Genomic DNA, 19,659 nt, shown 5'->3' with positions numbered 1-19,659 from the left:
CCCTGGCCATGAAGGTCTCTGACATGCCCTGGAGACATTTTCCCTATTATCTTGGTGATTAACTCTCAGCTCCTTGTTAGTTATGCAAATTTCTACAGCCAGCTTGAATTTTTCCCCCCATAAAATGGGGTTTTCTTTTTTATGGCATCATAAGGTTGCAAATTTTCCAGACTTTTATGTCTGGTTCCTCTTGAGTGTTTTGCCACTTAGAAATTTCTTCTGCCAGATACCCTAAAACATCTCTCTCAAGTTCAAAGTTCCACAGATCTCTAGGACAAGGACAGAATGACACCAGTCTCTTTGCTAAAGCATAACAAGAGTTGCCTTTACTCCATTTCCCAACAAGTACCTCATCTCCATCTGAGACCACCTCAGCCTGGACATGTCATTGTCCATACCACTATCAGCATTTTGGTCAACCATTCAACAAGTTTCTAGGAAGTTCCAAACTTTCCCACATCTTCCTGTCTTCTTCTGAGCCTTCCAAACTGTTCCAGCCTCTGCCTGTTACCCAGTTCCAAAGTCGCCTCCACATTTTCGAGTATCCTTATAGAAGCACCCCACTCTACGGGTACCAATTTATTATATTAGTCCATTCTCATGCTGCTATAAAGAACTGCCTGAGATTGGGTAATTTATAAAGGAAAGAGGTTTAATTGGCTCACAGTTTCACATTGCTAGGGAGGCCTCAGGAAACTTACAATCATGGTGGAAGACAAAGGAGAAGCAGGTACCTTCTTCACAGGGCAGCAGGATAGAGTGAGTACTGATCAAAAGGGGAAGCCCCTGATAAAACCATCAGATCTCATGAGAACTAATTCACTATCATGAGAACCACCCCCATGATTCAATTATCTCCACCTGGTCCCACCCTTCACATGTGGGGATTATTGGAACTACAATTCAAGATGAGATTTGGGTGGGGACACAGCCAAAATATATCACTGTACTTTTCATTTTTCAAGAAATCTTCATATCCATGATGTTATTTCATCTTCACAAGATTCCTGGGATATAAAGCAGGTATATGACTTTCAGTTTCCAGATATGGAAACAGAGAGGCTATGGGAATGGACTATTTGTGTCAAGTTAAGATAAAAATCTCAACCTGTTAGCTGCAATTTCTTCTACTTGCCACTTTAATAAGAGTGGCTACCCTCTGCTGGATCCTTTTTCTCTGCCAGATCCTGTTCTGAGCCTTATTTCATTGAATCCTCATAAAGGCTCTCTAAAGGAAGAACTGTTGTTACTCCTGTCTTACAGATAAAGAAACTGAGACTTATCCAGATAACACAGCTAGTTATTGTTGAAACCAGGTTCAAAACCAAGTTTGTCTAACTCAAAAACTCTTTTTTCTTGTAATTCTAAAATTTTAAAATTTCATTTGATGAGATGGTGCAGAGTAAAGTAGCAGTTAGCGTTAAGAGGACTTGATCAAGGAAATTTCTTAGCAGCTGTAAACATTGGAGACCACTTAAATGGAAAGAAAATGGGAGGTAACATTTATTGCATCGTTAAAATAGGTGAATCCCTTTCAAAGTGACACTAATCTAGCATTCCCTACATGAATGGGATGATTCTCCTAATTTTACAGGAAAGAGGCTGAGGCTTGGAGAGATCGAATACCCTGCTTGCAGTCCCACAGCTAGGACTTTAATAGAGACAGGATTCACATTTGGGTTTGTTTGACTTCAGACAATTTGCATGTTTCTGCTCTGCCATTCTTAATTGTGGTATGAAGGTGGAAAGTGACTGCAGGCCAGATTGCACAAGGTTGAGCATGTTCTAGTTGTTTACAAGGGGACATGCAGGGACTTTGATCAAAACCACCTATCTGTGTTGAAGGAGAACATAGGTATGACACAACTAAAATGTTTAGGAGGAAAAAAAATGGTAAAACTTGGTAGCAGTAGACTTTTATGTTCTCTTTTGATAAATTCTTAAACATTTTCTTTTGCTCAATAGCAGAACAAATAAGTGCACATTTCCATTAATTATTTACTTTGCTTCAGATTCTTTTGACATTTCTATCATGTGCTGACAGATGTAAACACCCTCTTATTTTGTCTCTCTAAGGCTATATTTGTGGAGAGTAATGTTAATGACTGCTACTATTTTTTGAGTACTTACAGTGAGATAGCATACATTTGCTTATGTCATTCTCCCAACAACCATGAAAGCTACGTATTAATTTCCCAATTTTCAGATGAGGTGACTTCAGGCAAGAGAGGTCATATAATTCATTCAGGTCACATAGGGAGCAAATGGCAGAGTCAAGACATAAATGGGTCTGTGTGATTCCAAAATGTATTCTCTTTCTGTTGCCTGAAGGTAACTGGATAGGCTATACATGGAGGCAGTGGGGGGTGGGAGAGGGTAGTCTTCTCAGGTCATGTTTGTGTATTTTAATTTGAGATAATAAATAATAGGGAAGGAGATGACATGATGGAAGTGGTGTTTGGGGCAAGTGGGGAGAGACTGGAGGCAAGAAACCCCTTTTTCACAGGCCATGAATAGTAATAGGAATTTGAAATCTTGGGCACGTGGATAAAGGATGGTGGCTGTAGAAATAGAAAATGATGTCTTGGGATGAGTAAGCTTTGTAGAAAAATAACTGGTGAGACTTGAATCATAACTAAAGGAAAAGGAAGAGCTGAAATGGCACCAAAGGCGAGTTCTCAGGAGGTACAGTCATAGTATCATCACTGTGAGAAAGTAGATGAAAAGGGTTTTGAAGGCCAGCATTGTTTCCTCTTCATGCTTAAACAGAGAGGGCTAGAGGCAGGGCAACCACTGTGAATGACTGGGCCGCATGCACTTGTGCCAGTACCTCTACGGGTGGTCACAGGTAAAGAAAGAGCTTCCTTGGAAAGGGGAATTTCATCATTGTCAGCCCCTCCCCAGATGTGAAGCCTTGAGGTTATGTTGGCTAAGAGCTGGGAGAAGTATGCTTGAGGCCAGTGAGAAAAAGAAAAACCTATGCTGAACCACACGTGTGTCTACACACCTGGCATGGCAATCCTGTTCTCCATGACGATGTCCCTCCCTACCCCTCCACAAGCCCAGCCGCCCTGCAGGAGGATTTGGGAAGACTGCCTCTGGAGCTGTCCAGCTCCCAAGGTTGGAAGGAAGCCTTTAGCAATCCCATTACCACTTCGAACAAAGCCATGCTTTCTGAGGAGGTGTAGATCTTATTATATTATTTTGTTTTCCATTCTTTCTATCCATTCACCAGATCACCCTCTCTTTTGCTGAGTAGCATGGTGACATTGTTTATGACTCTCGTTGCCCTGAGAATGTTTCTACCTAAGTTTTTTCGCCCGAATTACTGACAACAGCTACAAACCCCTGCCTGCAGATATCTATGCATACACTGGAAAGTTCCATATAGGGCAGAGGTCACAAAGTGGCAGCCCAGAAACTAGATGTGGCCCACTGATATGTAATTTTCTTTGACCTATACAATGTTTGTTAACACTTGGAATCAACATGATTAAGCTGGGAAGTTTCACACATTTTCACATTTCTAGCTTCTCTTAAAAATATAAAAAGCCCTGGAAAATACAAAAGGTTCCTGGGTCAGAACCCCACATGTCAGTAAGCAGCTGGAGCTGGGTTACTGATACCCCCTTTACATGTAGCATTTGGTCCCTATTTTGCCACAGTCTCCACCACTCTTTATTACCTGACACAAAACCCACTGCCCTCATATGTCTCACTTAGCTGGCCTCTGTAGGCATTTAACTTTGAGATCCCAATGTGTGGTAATGGTATTGGTTTAAGCAGAAGCTAGTTGGTGCCCAGACATTATAAATGCACTTGAGTAATAGATATGACTGAATTCGAATTCCTTTCCCCTTCCTTTAGGCATTCTTCTGCTAATCACATTCTCTTCCCAAAATGCTCAGCACCTTCTGATGAATGCTGGGCACCAAAATATTGTCCCTTCCTGCCACTGTAGTGTAACATAACCCCAGGTTAGCCTCCTTCCGCCAAGACTCTCATTCCATGATGTCTCGCTTCTTGCTCCCTAGCCCAAGCAGAGTGATCTTGCCAGCTGATTCAGGGAGATATCAGTGACATCGCTGTCACTTGAGTCAGATTTTGGCAAAGGAAAATGCAAGAGAAAGAATGTGATGAAACAATTAGCTGATTATTTGGGAAAGGATTTGGGACACTGGGGAAGTGAACAGAGTGGCCTGAGCAGGTGGAATGATCAGCCTGGAGAGCTCACTGTGGGGACAGAGTGAGAGGCAGGATGGAGGGACAGGGACCTGACATGGGGAGCCCACTAGCGAAGCTGTGGCTGAGTGTTTCTGGGCTAAGAGTGTAGTCCCATCTCTGCTCACTCAGTATGCAGCCACCTCTCTGGGCCTCAGTCTTCATCTGTGATCTCCTCATGACCTTAAAGCATTGGTCCTCTATTACTCACTGTGGTACCTAACACCCTCTACCTGCTGTTTTCATCATGAGGGTGCAGTGAGGACAGGACCCTGCTCCCTTTGGTCAGAATCTTCCAAAGATTAGCACTGTCAGCCATGCAAAGTAAGTACTATGTCATCATCCCCTGAAGAAAATAAGAAGGAAATCTGGGTCCAGATATTCCCAAATGATATGAATGTCTAAAATGCTGGGTTTGTGGCTATGTGCCAGTTGTAATTTGTGCACTTTGGTAGTAGGTTTTGTTGGATTTAGATGACTTTTTTTTTTAATAAAATAAGCAGCATGGTAAAGTGGAGAAAGTGCTGGGATGGGGCTATTTCCAGCCTGTCTACTACTACGAAACACGCCCTTAAATGGGGTCTCTTTAGAGGAGATGGGCTGAAAAAGCCAAGGGTATTGAAAAGAAGAAATAAGCATGTACCTTGAAAGCCTAACTGGGCCTTTTTGCAACTCTGAGTTTCTGGGATTTCATAGCCACCATCTGACCAACAGCACCACTGAGAGAGCTGGTTTTTATCCATTAAATAAAAGCATTACTTCTGTTACTCTTAGCTACACTTACTGCAATAAGCCTAAGTAATGTTAAAGACCAAGTCACCTTTATCTTACATAGATTTTAAACTTTTCGAAGCAGGCAGATACCATAACTTCACCTTTACTTGAATCTTCCCTTGAGCTTAATGTAGCTGACACTCAACAAAACACTCACAAATTGACTCATTGCTGTTCAATTCTTGAGTATATGTATCATGCACTTCCTATGTAACAAGCATTTTACTAAGCATTAAAGAGTTTTTTTAAAGAAAATGAATGAAGCATGGTGCCTTCCATCAAGGAGAGTCTATTCTGGTAGAGGGCTATTCCTGGGATTATATACACATACAGCAACAACTAAATCCATTTGATAAGCATTCTGAGGAAAAACTGTAAAAAGTACTATGGAAGCTGAAGCTGGGGATAGTAATGGAAAGCTCCTGGAGTAACTGATGCCAGAGCTAAGCCTTGGAAGATGAGTAATATAAGAAGCTCACCATCTTGCAGGGAAATATATATGTGTGTGTGTGTGTGCGCGCATGTGTGTGTATGTGTATGTGTGTGTGTGTTTAATTTTTCTGAGTGCATCACTGTCAGTGTGAATGGCCTCACTCCATGTTTAGCCCAGATCACCTGCAGAGATACCTGTTATTACTTCTTTTCATTTACTTGCCATTTTTTTCCTATTGTATAGTAGCCGCAACATTTAGATGGAGAGTTCCCTTGAATTCTCTTTTTTTAAAAAAGCAGTTAGACATCATGATCAAGGGTAATGGGGCTCTATGCTCAAGTCCTTTATTTCGTTCCCGTTCATCTGTGGGTCAGTAGGTAAGCCACATCCCCTGAGCCTCAACTGCTTCAAAGTACTCATCCTGATACCTTGCTGGACAGGCAAGTTGCTGGAAACAAGTTTTTCTTCAGCAATCATTCAGGCGGCAAATGTTTTATTGAACATCTACACTGTGCCAGGCACTAGGTTAGGAATCAGGGTCCAATCAAACTCTCCAAACCACTGCTCAACACACTCTTCCTTTGACAAATGGGTTTTCAAAATAAGCATGCACATAATGTGCCTCCTTTGGCACATTTCCTAAGAGATTTCACTCTGAAAAGCAAGGCCAACCTCAGCCCTTAAAGTGCAGGCCAAATAAAAACTTGCTTGACTATCAAGATGATATTATCATCTCCCCTCCAGTTCCCACCAGACTTCTAGGAAATAGCCAGACAGCTCCTCCAACCAATGCAGTAGCCAAAATAATCCATTTCAAAGCTTCAACTGAGCATCTTAACTAAATAATTGTTTACCTGATTAGTATTCAGCATCCGCAGAAGGAGGCTGAAACCCACCCCTTTCAACCTTTCCTCTCTCCATCTCACTCTCTCTCTCCTTCCCGCCCTGTCTCCTTTCAGATATGCATTCGAATCCCACCCCTTTCAGGGGCACAAAGACCAACTCAAATCTGATCGCAGCATCATCAATAAACTTATTCCCTCCCCACCGGGCACCTCCTAAGATATTTTTCACCATTTCTTTCATTCTTTGAAAATGATTTCTTTGTCACCAAGCCTGTGTGGCACTTCCCCTGCCTCTCCTCTTGACCCTGCACTGTAATCTGGACACTCCTGGAGCCAAGCCGTGGGAGAGGCAGCCATGCTCAGTCTCCCTGGATAAAGCCAGGGTTCCCTTGGCAACGGGACCGTGTGGACATTCGCAAAGGGGTTTCCCTCCACCCCCCAGGTCCTATTTCAACTCAAGAGCTCAGTCCTGTGTCTCTCATGGAGGCGTCTCTAACCAGGGTAGGAAAACAACAGTTCTGAATATCGGTAATTGGTGTTTGGAGACCATTGTTTTGCATTCAACAGGCAGGAAAATGTGAGTTGAGTGGGCGAGTGAATTCGGGCGTGAGCTGGTGAGCATCCCTGGTCAGGCAGAGGGAAAGCTGGTTTCGTTTCTGTAAACAGGCAAGTGTTGATCCGAAGTAGTTTGGGTCTGTAATGTGTGTCTTTGTCTTTTGGGAGGTGGGAAAATGGGAGATGAAAGGAGAGAGGCTCCCAGAGGCAAGTTTTTACTTTATTGTCTTATTTTCTCTTTTATCTTTATCATTTTTATTTATAATAAAGGCAAGGAAACCAGGGATTACTTGTCTCCATGTTAATGCCAACTCTTGCTCATGATTGCTGACTGTGCATGCACTCTCACTCTCTCCTGCATGGATTCTCTCCTTTCTCTCTCTCTCTCTCACACTTTTTATGGACTTTATTGTGATGACGATGGAGAAGTAAAATTTTTTTTAAAGTTGGAAGTGGACTTTTTTTTTTTGTAAGAGGTCATCTCTGAAGAGCTGAGCCAGCGCTAGGCAGGACAGGGACTGATTGACATATATGAACCCTGTGGGCTGTGTCGGTGGTATTGGAATCCCTGTTACTGATCCAGGTTGGTCCAGAAGACCTCAAATGTGCCTTTGGTTGATGGAAGAAATGCCTGTTATTGACTTGGTTAATACTAATCACAGGTTTCTACAATAATTCAGAAGGTTATTATTGAAGTCCTGGCTGAGGTCCTGGTAGGGGATACTAACAGGAGGAACTGATTCAGCGCCTTCACTTCCCCTTAGGAGTTTAGAGTAGGTGAGGACCTTACCAAAAAGCTTCTCAAGAATGAGCCTGCAGCTTAAGACCTTTGAGAAAAGCAGAGATAAGTGCAAGTAAGGCATGAAAGTAGGAGGCCAGAGAACTGCTCAGTTTTCCTTTCCTTGTCTCTCTTTTCCTTCCTTTCTTTCTTTTTCCTTCCTTCCTTATAAAATCACATCCAGAGTGAGGCCTAAGCATAACTACTTATGGAACCTCTGAGATCGGTACCTTGAAGTACTTGCTGAGTTTAAACTGGTTACTGCATTAACCTATTAACCAATATGCCACTACACACACACACACACACACACGCACACACACACACAAACCGCAACAACAAAAAAACACTTATTCCTTTTACTGTGTATTCATAGTAAACCCTTTGGGGATAGGAACTATACAGTTTCCAATATTTTACCCCTGATTCTAACCAGTTAGGGGGTCAGGTGCATTTGGGGGGCTCCATTTATGGTTGTAGAATTGAATTGAATGAACAGTGTGGAGTATTATTACCATTTGTTCCATGAAGTGTAGAGCAAGGACTAGTCTTGTGGTCAGAAGACTTAGGCTCTAGACTCAGAGCTGGCACTAATTAGTGGCAGAACTTGGGCCATACTATTTCAGTTCTCTAACCCTCAGTTTCTTCATCCATCAAGTGAAAGAGTTTAAATGAAAACAGTGTTTTCCCAACAAAAGTAGTTATCTAAAGGCTTCATGCCACCCTCAAGCCTGGAGGATAGGAGGGTTTGGGAGAGGGAGACCAGTCTGGTCAAGAACAGCTGCTGTAAAGAGTAACATAGCACATACAGGAAGAGGTAGAGCAAGAAGTGGCTCAGAGACTGGAAGCTGGAAAATGCTAGACCTTAGAGGCCTCCTCAGGTCCCTTGTAACTCTGACATTCAGAGTCATGAGACTAATCTCTCCCAGTTTGGTGCCACTTCTCCTATATTAGGTACTTTTGAAGAATGACACAAAGCAGTACCGTTATTTGTTCCGATATGGGCCAGCAAGCTATCCTTTCTTCCATGAGACAAGGCTTCTCACTGCTGAGAGGTCTGAATCTCTGCCCTTGGAATGTGCCAAGCAGCTGGTCCTAAGCCAGACACACTCTGTCACTTCATTCCAATATAGTCTTTCATTTATTCAACAATCAACAGGTAATTACTGAAAGCCAAGAAGTTTCCTTTTTTCTGGATAGTGTGGTCAGGAAGGTTCTCTTTGAAGAGGTGACAGTTAAGCTGAGGCACCAGTTAAGTGAAGGAATGAGCCCTGCTTACACTGGGAGAATAGCATGGGCTCCAGGCTGAGCACCCCTGTAAGTATGAGTCTCTTGATTTGGGAGTCAGCTTGGCATGTCTTAAGGCAAAGCAAGGTGCCCGGGGCAGAAACAGAGTGAAGCAGAGAGGAGAGGTCAGAAGGTTGGAGTGAGATAGTGCAGATCACAGGGGACTTATAGGTCATGGTAGGGACCAATGGGAAGCCATTGGACAAATTTTTACATAGAAATAATTATATCTGATCACTCCAGCAACTGTGCAGAGAACAGTGTTTTAGAGACCCTACCTGTAAAGTGGTTAGTTACAGTGAAGGGCTTGGAAACTAAGCCGCCTATGTGGGAAGTCACATGGTGTCTGGGAAACTTGAATATGGTTGGATAGGCCTGGATTTGAATCTTGATCTTGAGGCTGACCTATTATGTAATTTGGGCAAGTTATTTAACTTCCCTGATCTCCATTTCCTCATTTCTCTCGTGCGCGCGCGCTCTCTCTTTTTTTTTTTTTTTTCTTTTTCCTTGAGATAGAGTCTCACTCTGTTGCCCAGGCTGGAGTGCAGTGGTGCAATCTTGGCTCACTGCAACCTCCACCTCCAGAGTTCAAGCAATTCTCATGTCTCAACTTCCCGAGTAGTTGGGACTACAGGCATGCACCAACACGTCAGGCTAATTTTTGTTGTTGTTGTATTCTTAGTAGAGACAGGGTTTCACCATGTTGGCCTGGCTGCTCTCGAACTCCTGGCCTCAAGTGGTCCACCCACCTTGGCCTCCCAAAATGCTGGGATTGCAGGTGTGAGCCACCACGCCCGGCCTGTTTCCTCACCTCGTAAAGAGGGATCGCATTATCTACCTCAATGAGTTGTGAAGATGAAAGCAGAGAGATTACATATGTCATCTCAAAGTAGCTGCTTAAAATGATAGCATTGCTGTCCAAACTAATCCCATAACCTTTGCACTATGGGCCACAGATGAGCAAGACCACTGGAAATGTAAGGTGCATGGTGGGTTTCATATATTATCCTCTTTATACCTTGCTCCCTTTGGGAATGTGGGAGGTGGAAAAGGAAGAAGTAAGGTGACTTGTGCCAAGTCTTGCAGCTGGTTAAGTTCAGGGCTGTGTCTAGGGGCCAGGTTCTTTGTTCCTGCCTCACGTTCTTTCTTCTACGCTTAGAGTTAGCAAACGACAGCCCCATAGGCCAATCCTAGCTTGCCCTCTGTTTTTATAAATAATGTTTTATTTGAACACAGCCATGCTCATTCATTTATATACTATCTGTGGCTGTTTTCACACCAGGACAGCAGGGTTGAGTAGTTACAACAAAGACCATAGACCCAAAAAAGCCAAGATATTTACTTGCCAACACTTTACAGAAAAAGTTTGCTAGCCCCCCATCTACACCATTCTTCTCCCTTAATTGGCATGGCTTTATTGTATTTAGCTTAGATATTACCAAATAGGAAGGGCCGGCCTCTCTAGGTCTCCAAAACAGAGGGATTCAGAGCACTGTCCTGGTGGAATATTGCAGTGAGAGATCTCAGGCCACTGGGAGCCAACAGAAACACACTGGTCACCTGGCGGGGGACAGAAAAGGGAGAGGATGGGGACTCTGGGCATAGGTACCTGGGTAGAAAAGAAGGGAATCCCAAATACTTGCCCTTAGCTATTTCAGACCCCAGAGACAGCTATCTAAAACAGGTGAGGAGGAATGTAGAGGGCTCAGGATATGGGCAATGCAGCAGCTTCATCTGACGACCACATCTTGAATGTGCACTGCTGAGTGGGTCTCTCTGGGACACACCTATCAGGGATCAGCCAGACCTCAGGGCTGCTCATCACTTTATACCCCCGGATGACCATCATTAGCACACTGGGAAACAATGCTTGCTTATTCCCAGAGACCACAGTTCAAATGCATATGGGTCTTTCTGATGACTCCTCCTTCCTCTCTCTCCCGAGACTTTAGGAGTATGTGTGGACTATGGTTTCTTACCAGGGACTATTTCCCTGCCTGGCACTCAGGAAGCTCATAGCTTGGCTTCAAGTGTTTGGATTTCCAAGTTCCCACTGATGCACTTAAATAGGCTCTTGTACACAGACTCCACTGCCTTTAAACTTACTGATGCATTCAGTCTTGACAAGTGATTACTTACCTACCTCAAGGTTTTAATCTAGTGCTTGAGGATACATTTATAGGTGTAAATCTATAGGTCAGAAAGCAGTGGAGGCTTCACTTGATTGGATACGTGGATTCCGAACTTTAACTTTACCGGTACATGTTCCACTCCACTCCCGATTTCAGGCTTGTTGCCTTAAGCAGTGGAAACTGAGTTACACAGTTCTTCAACTCCAGGTAATATAAATATAGGGCCATGTATTTCTTGGCACTCATAACTTTCCAGCCAGCCTACATGGAGAACACCCCAGCTTTTAGGAATGCTAAATAATCCACCAGACCCATCTGCCATGGTGTTTCAGGCTCAGTAGGCTCCTCCCACTGATCTAATGAACAGATGTGCTAAATTTTCACTTGCTGGGAATGCTTCAGCCATTTGAACACCATGGACTCCGGGTTGGATCAGTCACCCAGTACCCTAACACTCTAGCTAATCCACAGACTGAGCAACTCCTCTCACATACACCCCAGTGGTTATCTTGCCTAATTCCTAGAAGTTGTTCAGTAACTGAGTTCAAGTAGCATGACAGTCCAGTTCCAACATGGGCTCATCCTCCCATCCCAAGACCTTTTTTTTTTTTAAAAAAAAAAAAAGGAGGAAGAAAAGCAATCTTAGCCTCCACAATGATTCCCTTCCATTTGCCTTCTTCCATCCTGGTGCTTAGATGAGGTTACAACCCTAGCAGAAATGAAATGAAATGAAACTATAAGAAAAGGTCAGCAAATCTAAAACACTGCTGCCTGTTATCAGTGCTAATAGCCTTCATTAAGTCACTGGGAGCTTGGACAAAGCAAGTGGAGCTAGATCAGCTTCTACTTTCTTGGAATGTACCATCAAAATAAGAAACTGCTGAAATGAATTGAGCAAGCAGATTCAAGGGGGTAAAGACAGACAACGACACAGCATGTGGAGAGGGAGGGAATGCTACAGAGGAGCCCATGCTAAAAATAAATGATTTTTTACAAGTGTGGTTAACTTTACTGAGGCTTAAAATTGCTAAACACCGCATGTATTTTCCCCCCTAAAATAAAAGCTTTGGGGAATTTTGATCTGCCTCATATAAAAAGCTACAGAAAAGGAAGGTATCTGTGAAAGCTTTTAAAATTATTACCATATTTCAAGTAGGATAATTATCAGGAATACTTGATGCCATCAGAAGTAAACTAATACAGAATTGCTTTATTTACAGCAATTTAGGCATTTGTGTTGCCCCATTAACAAGATTCCCTAGCATTCTTATGTATAGAAAATATTTACCACCATCTAGGAGTGGTCTAGGTCAAAAAAAAAAAAAAGAAAAAGAAGAAAGAAGAAAGAAAGAAGAAGAAGAAGAGGAGGAGGAGAAGGAGGAAGAAGAAATAGAAGAAGAAGAGAAAGAAATGGGCCAATTTTGTTGAATTCTGTCTAGTGTGAGAACTTTCCCTGTCTCCTGAATGAAAGTCATCATTCTGCATTTAATCAATATTGAGAAAATGATATTCCATGTTAAGTGTGACATTTTGTTTTGTGTTTAGTTGGGATTGGAACCAGCTGATTGACTGAACAGGCTACAGTGCTGCCCTTATGAGTCAGCACTTGAGTCTGGAATGACCTAATTTCATAATTTAGGATTGGACATCTATCACACAGCCCCTGCCCTGTCTCTAATTCGCCTTTTATTTCAGCATGTCACAGTTAGCCTGAGCAGATAGTACTTCTGTGAGTTCTGAGCATTTCTTCAGCAACTCTGAAATAAATATGAGATTTAGAACATTATCTTTGTCCAACCAGCGTATATTTCCCCAGATATAATTTTGTTCCCGTTTTATAAGATGTTGACAAGTAATAACTGCTAAGTGTTTTTATGTGATGTGATTAAAGCTAGTAGTGCGTGAGAGTGTCCGTTGGAGACACACTCTAATTTCTACCCTCCCGCTTTCCAAGACACATGCATTAATAACACTTTAGCACCAGTAGTTACTGTTTTTCTTGAACATCGTCAGTCTTGCAGTCTGATTAAATGCTTTTGCATTTGGGGTTTGGGTTGTGTTTTTGTTCGTTAGACAGAAAGCTGGAGGAGCAGAGAGAAATGGGGCACGGTCAACTTTCCTGCATGTTGTTAGAGCAGGGATAGTAATGGAAATAGCATCTTAAAATTATAGGATATAACCAAAGGGGCGGGGGCGGGGGATAGGAGTAATTAGAGGATTTGACCAGAGGTGGGGGCAGGGCAGGAGGGCAGGGCAGAGAGATGGGAAGGGTGGGAAGGGTGGGCCATCTGGTGTTAATCTCCTGCTGTGTGTTTGCAGGGCAAAATAGTCAGGGTACTTCGTCAAGGTACAGTCTGCTTTTGCAGACACAGATGGAGCAAAAGGGAGATTAATACATGTGGTTCTAACCACCTTTCATATCTTTACAGCTAAACATTATTTATAGAAATCAATTAGTCCTCTGTCTCTGCAATTTTATTATGAGGCTCTGTCCAAGTTTCTGGCAAGCTCTTTAAGAGGATGATTGATGGTAAACTTTCAGAATGAATAAAAAATGAACCCTCCCCTAGGAATTGGTGTGGTGGAGAGAAAGGTAAATGATAAAAATTACAAACTCTGCAAGTTTCTAGGAAATTAATGTAGGATCAGTGTGGTCCTTGTTACACAGTTTTTCCTTATAGCTAGCTTTCTTTTTCTCTTCCTTTCTTTCTTTTTTTCTTTTTCTTTTTTTTTTTCTTTTTCTTTATTTTCCACAACATTCAGCAGTCTGTTTGCTATGGAAACTTTAGAAGAGCTTGATGCCTACAACCGAACTTGTGGGAAAGTAAAGGTTTATTCATTTGCCAAGCTAGTAAATGCCACTTTGATTACTGATGCTCATAAGAGATAAAGAGTTCCAGGAAAAAAAAAAATGGAACAGAGCTCTCATGTTTTGTCTTATGGAAACTTTTATAAGAGATGGGAGCTGCCAATTGCTTCCATTAAATTAGTCTAGGAGCCAAGTAATGATAAGTATGAAATCCCTTTGTAATGAATCCTGTGGAAGATGCCTATTGATTTATTCTGAAATTCCAGTCTTGGTAGAGACTGCTGCCAAAGCTCACACCCTCCAGGCTCAGAAATGAAACAGTTATGATACCTTAGAGGTGAAGAAGGAATGATCAAATAAATCAAAGTTCTAAACCCAGGACAAGACAGAAGACAGTGGCACATAGTCTTCAGGTTCTAATGCTATTGAACCTTAGGGTGTGACGTTGTTCTGTTAACTATTTTGAAAAAACAAGAGGGTTCTTTTGGCCTCTAATACTTGAGATGGTGGTGATGCCAAAGATCAAATAGGATTAGAGGAGATTTGTATGCCACTTTAAGAACTATAAAGGTTGCTGGAGAGTTTCCTAGTCTCATTCAACCTCAGTTTTCTCCTCTGTAAAATAAAGATTATGATGGTATCCACCTCAGTGGTTTGCTGTAAGTATTAAATGCATTAAATTGCTTAGCATAGTGTAAACACAACAAATTCCGTCGTGGTTGTATCAATAGGGTTAACAGGATTCAGAATAACTTTTCTCATTTTCGTAAGGTTTGGCATTTACTACAGAACTTGTTCCTATTTACTAATTGAGAAATGTATCTGAAGGGGTCCTAGTAACTGCCTTCAGGAAAGATAATCATTATTTCCATTTTGTATCCCACTCTGTATTACTTTGATATGAAACTTATACACCGTAAGTGCTCAATAATTACTTCCTGATTTAAAAATTCTAGATTTAAATGAAATTTGCTTGAGCTGCTGATACAAACTTATACAGGCTGTATATAATGCAATGTGTTAATCTACGAAATAACTAATTTCTAAATTTCCATAATTCCCCACATTACACAGAACATCCTTTGACATCTAGTTTGATGAAATCAGCTAACATAATGTATGACACATATGTGCTTAATAAACATTTATTGAATGATGAATTATTGCATAAACCCTGTAGAGAAGAATAAAAGAGAACTAGGCAAGGAAAAGTTTTTAAATTAAAAAAATTAACTTTTCTCTTAGATTTCAGTAAAAAAAAAATTCATGAATTGAATTAGAAATATAATTGCTTACAAGCCATAGAAATGTGTTTTCCTAACTTAAAAGAAAATAATTTGTAGAAGATATGGAACAGTTCTCGGAGTCTATAGGAATGTTGGACAACCATGCTTGCCAAAATGCAGGATGCAGGCAGCAACACAGATGTGAGAGCAGAAGCTTTACCAGCTTCACTGGTAAGTTTCTATTGTTATTTTCATCCTAGTTCCACTTCAAAGTCAAAGTCCCAGGAAAGTCACTTGGGTCACATGTCCACCCCATCCCCAAGTGTAGTCAGGGCAGGGGGTCTTATTTAGTGTCTCACCAAGAGTACATAAAACTAAGGATAGGTAGTTCTCCCCTACCTAAAAGAAGTCAGGGTTCTGTAACCAAATTTAAAATGTCCACATTATAAACTTAATAATAGCTACACATAATAAGTATGCATCTATGTTTATTTGCTTAGGGCCGCCTCACAAACTACCACAGATTGAGTGGCTTCGGCAACTGAAACTTATTGTCTCTCAGTTCTGGAGGCTGGAAGCCCAAGATCAAGGTGTCAATAAGGTTGGTTTCTTCTGAGGACTATGAGGGAAGGGTCTGTTTTAAGCTTTTCTTTTGGCTTATAGATGGCCATCTTGTCGTTGGGCCTTCGTGTGGTCCTTCTTCTGTACATATCTGTCCACATTTCTCCTTGTTATAAGGACACAGTCATATTTGAGTAGGGTCCACTTCAATGACTTTGTTTTTTAACTTAAGTACTTCTTTAAAGACCCTAACTTCAAATAGAATTAAATTCTGAAGTACTGGGGTGTGGAAATTCAACATATGGATTTGGGTGAGGGAACACAATTTAGGCTGTAACCGCATGTTGTAAACACAAATGAGTGGAAATATCAGTTAGCAAACACCTATTTTATCTACAACACTTTTAGTAAAAATGGAGTAATTGGTCAGGTGCAGTGACTCACGCCTGTAATCCCAGCACTTTGGGAGACTGAGGCAGGTGGATCACCTAAGGTCAGGAGTTTAAGACCAGCCTAGCCAACATGGGGAAACCCCGTCTCTACTAAAGTACAAAAATTAGCCGGGCATACTGGCAGGCACCTGTAATCCCAGCTACTTAGGAAGCTGAGGCAGGAGAATAGCTTGAACCCAGGAGGCAGAGTTTGCAGTGAGCCGAGATTGCACACTGCACTCTAGACTAGATGACAAGAGTGAGACTCCGTCTCAAAAAAAAAAAGAGTAATCACTTAGTAAAGTCTACAGAGTTATTTAACTTCCATACTTGCTGGTTGAGCTCATCAGAATAAACAGGTTTTTCTCCCCCAACCCGTTCTTTCTCTTTGAAACCCATACTTGAACCTTAACAAATGAAAGTTGGTAAACCCTTTCTAACCGAGATGCCAATTTTGCCTATAACATTGTTCAGAGAGATTTTTCTAAGAGCAGAGCCAAGCAGAAATGACTCATTATTACCTCCACTACGCATACAGATTTTCATCTGGACACTAGCCACTGTTTAAACTTGACACTGTCCAGCCTCAAGCAATACATGAAGCAAATAATAGTCATGTAACGGTGCAGAAAGTCCTGGCTGTCTCCTGGACTATCTAGCTTGCTTCCTAAAACTTCCAGCAACCCTGGTTTATAATTCTGTGATTCACATTTTCTCAACACAACATACCTGTGGGCTTCTTCCATGACCCATGCCGACTTCCATACCTCCATACCTATGTTTCCTTGGAAAGATGTGCCCTTGGCAACAGGTTTCTACTGACCAAGGAACTGAGAGGTAGCTTACTCCTGAAAGTTAAGAGGTAGTTTGTGCTGTTGACATCTTTGTAGGGTGAAAAGTCGCATAGCAGTGCCATGAGGCCTGCCCATCAATGGGAACTTGTCCATTTAACTCTACCTAATAGTGTTTGCCTTCCTTTTCCTTCCTTTCCAATGCCTGTGAATATTAATCCATCAGACTTAGAAGACAATCTGAACAAGCACACAAGCTACATGAGTGAAGGTGCCAACTCCCATCTATAAGGGAGAAAATATCTAGACATGCAGAACAGTTTGGTTTATAACTCTTCCCTCAGAGTGATGTGTTTTGTGTGGTGTGTGTGTTTTGGTGTTTGTACACATAATCATGGAATTTGGGTAAATCCGCATCAGCAATAGCAGGTGTGACTTTGCTGTAAAAAAGTAATCCCCCATGTGAGTCAAACAGTAAAAATGTGGATCCCCAAGGCCTCTCATGATCTCTCTTCCATCCATATCTCCAGCTTTGTCTTTTACTCCCATCTACTCTGGCCACATACTCCACTCACCTTGCTTTTCCACCCTTCTGTGCCTTTGGATCTGCTGCTCCCTTGGCCCAGAAAGACCTCCATTGCATCCCACCCTTCTCTATACCCAGATGACTTCTAATCATGTATTGCATTTCAGCCTAGATGCCAGATCCTCTTCTATTCCTTCTCTGCCCATCTCCCTACTCCTTGGTCTCAGTCAGATGCCCTTCCTCAACATGCCATAGTATACTGCCCATCTCTACTGGATCTGGTTCTCATGTTGTACCCTAATTCATTGTGAGTTTGTTTGTTTCTATCCAGACTCTGTGATGCTTGAGGGTGGGGACTGTCTATCTCACCTCTTACTCTCCAGTAGCTGACACAGTTACTTAGCACAGTAGCTGGCACATGATTAATGTTTAATGGCTAGATCAATGACTGAATGAAGAAATGGATTAATTAAATGAGAAAAAGAACAATTTAGAGACACAGCTTTCTTAATATCAACAATCAACAATCTGGAAGTTCTGAAGGCCTCTTTATTTGAAAATAGCAAAGTCTTTTTAACAGTCAAATGCCCCCCAGATTCTAAGTTGAAAATTGTCTGTGACCTGTAGATTATTCTTGGGGCCTCACATCATAAAGTTCAGTCAGTTTCTCAGGATAATACTTCAATTTGTTTCTCAATAGAAATCTGTTCTGTCAGTTAAAAATACTTGGTGGTGATAACTATTGCACAAGCCACACTGGAAAATAAAATCTAGTACAGATTGCCAAAATTATAACCTACTAAGAAGAAATGGTAATATACATAAAATGCTCATTATTATGGTGCAGTGAGAAGTACACTGGATTTACAGCCAAAAGGCATCAAACCTGATCCCCATCATTCGCTAGTTAGGTGGCACTGTACAACTTAGTTAATGTTTCAGAGCCCACCTAATTTGCTTTTCGTCCAGTAAAATAGGGTTCACTCAAGTTGTCTTATGAACTTTAAGCTCTGTGTCAGTATCATGGAATGAAAATTGATATTGCTATGTGCCTTTCATTCTGTTAAATGTTTTAAAGTTGAGTAAACCCAAATGCAGATTCCTTTAAGGTCACATAGGATCTGTTTCTTTCTATACCATCCTCTATCTAGCTCATGGCTTAGCAATTACAACAGAAAATATTTCAGAATCGGCCGGGCGCGGTGGCTCAAGCCTGTAATCCCAGCACTTTGGGAGGCCGAGACGGGTGGATCACGAGGTCAGGAGATCGAGACCATCCTGGCTAACACGGCGAAACCCGGTCTCTACTAAAAACACAAAAAATTAGCCGGGCGAGGTGGCGGCGCCTGTGGTCCCAGCTACTCGGGAGGCTGAGGCAGGAGAATGGCGGGAACCCGGGAGGCGGAGCTTGCAGTGAGCTGAGATCTGGCCACTGCACTCCAGCCTGGGTGACAGAGCGAGACTCCGTCTCAAAAAAAAAAAAAAAAAATATTTCAGAATCACCCATCGAGTCAGTGTTCCATGCCATTACACTTGCTATTACATAGACTGCTATTCTATATTACACAAGACCGACCACTATTAACTAGGCCACTCACTATTCTAAGCAGGATTTTATTTAAATGAGATAGGGTATGCTTTATGTCTCATTTCCTTGTCAAGTGAAGTAGATTTGCCAAAAGGATTCAAAAAAGTGTTGTCTAGGTAACGTGTTCTACATACCCAAATTTTTCAGAGTCCTAGTGGAATTTATAAAATGTCCACACCAACAGTCAGCATCACACACCCTCTTGTTGCCTCTGAATCAGCTGCATGGGATGCTTGGCGTCATATAAACCAAACATTCAGATGTTGGACTCATTTTTTTTTTTTTTTTTTAGTTTTCATATGGGTGTTTGGCACTCAGAGAAACAATCAACTTCAGCCTGAAATACAGGATCCAAGGATTGTTTAAACATGGGATTAGTCTGGGTTTTCTGGAGGAAAATGTTCTTTTCAACATCACTTTCCAGAACAGAGATCTGATCCTGTTTATGAACAACAGTGCCAGTGTTGTTACTAACAACAAGAATTGTTCCTCTTCTGTTGAAATCACACTCATCCATCCTTTTTACTTCTAGTGCCCCAATTCAGACCCTAGTCCATGATTCCTAATTCTACTTGGGAATTTACCTAACCTTCCCTGCCTCTATTTTCCACATGTCAGTCTGCCCACTATACTCTCATCATCATTTCAATGCAATCTCCCTGCTGAAAAACTTGCAGAGCTTCCCTCTCACCTACCGAAGTT

At 41.8% G+C, this 19,659-nt stretch overlaps 1 protein-coding gene across 1 annotated transcript in view; it reads left to right on the top strand.

Moving 5' to 3' along the window:
• The first annotated feature begins 6,688 nt into the window (after positions 1-6,688).
• The window catches only part of ANKFN1 (ankyrin repeat and fibronectin type III domain containing 1), a 349,569-nt gene continuing 336,598 nt past the window's right edge, over positions 6,689-19,659 (top strand). The window contains exon 1 of the mRNA XM_045375057.3: positions 6,689-6,774. Within this exon, the coding sequence (XP_045230992.2) occupies positions 6,754-6,774 (21 nt within the window). The 5' untranslated portion in view covers positions 6,689-6,753. The remainder of the gene's footprint in view (positions 6,775-19,659) is intronic.

The sequence above is a fragment of the Macaca fascicularis genome, chromosome 16, assembly GCF_037993035.2.
Source record: "Macaca fascicularis isolate 582-1 chromosome 16, T2T-MFA8v1.1".
Taxonomy (NCBI): Eukaryota; Metazoa; Chordata; class Mammalia; order Primates; family Cercopithecidae; genus Macaca; species Macaca fascicularis.
This window is presented reverse-complemented; position numbering and strand designations above follow the sequence as displayed.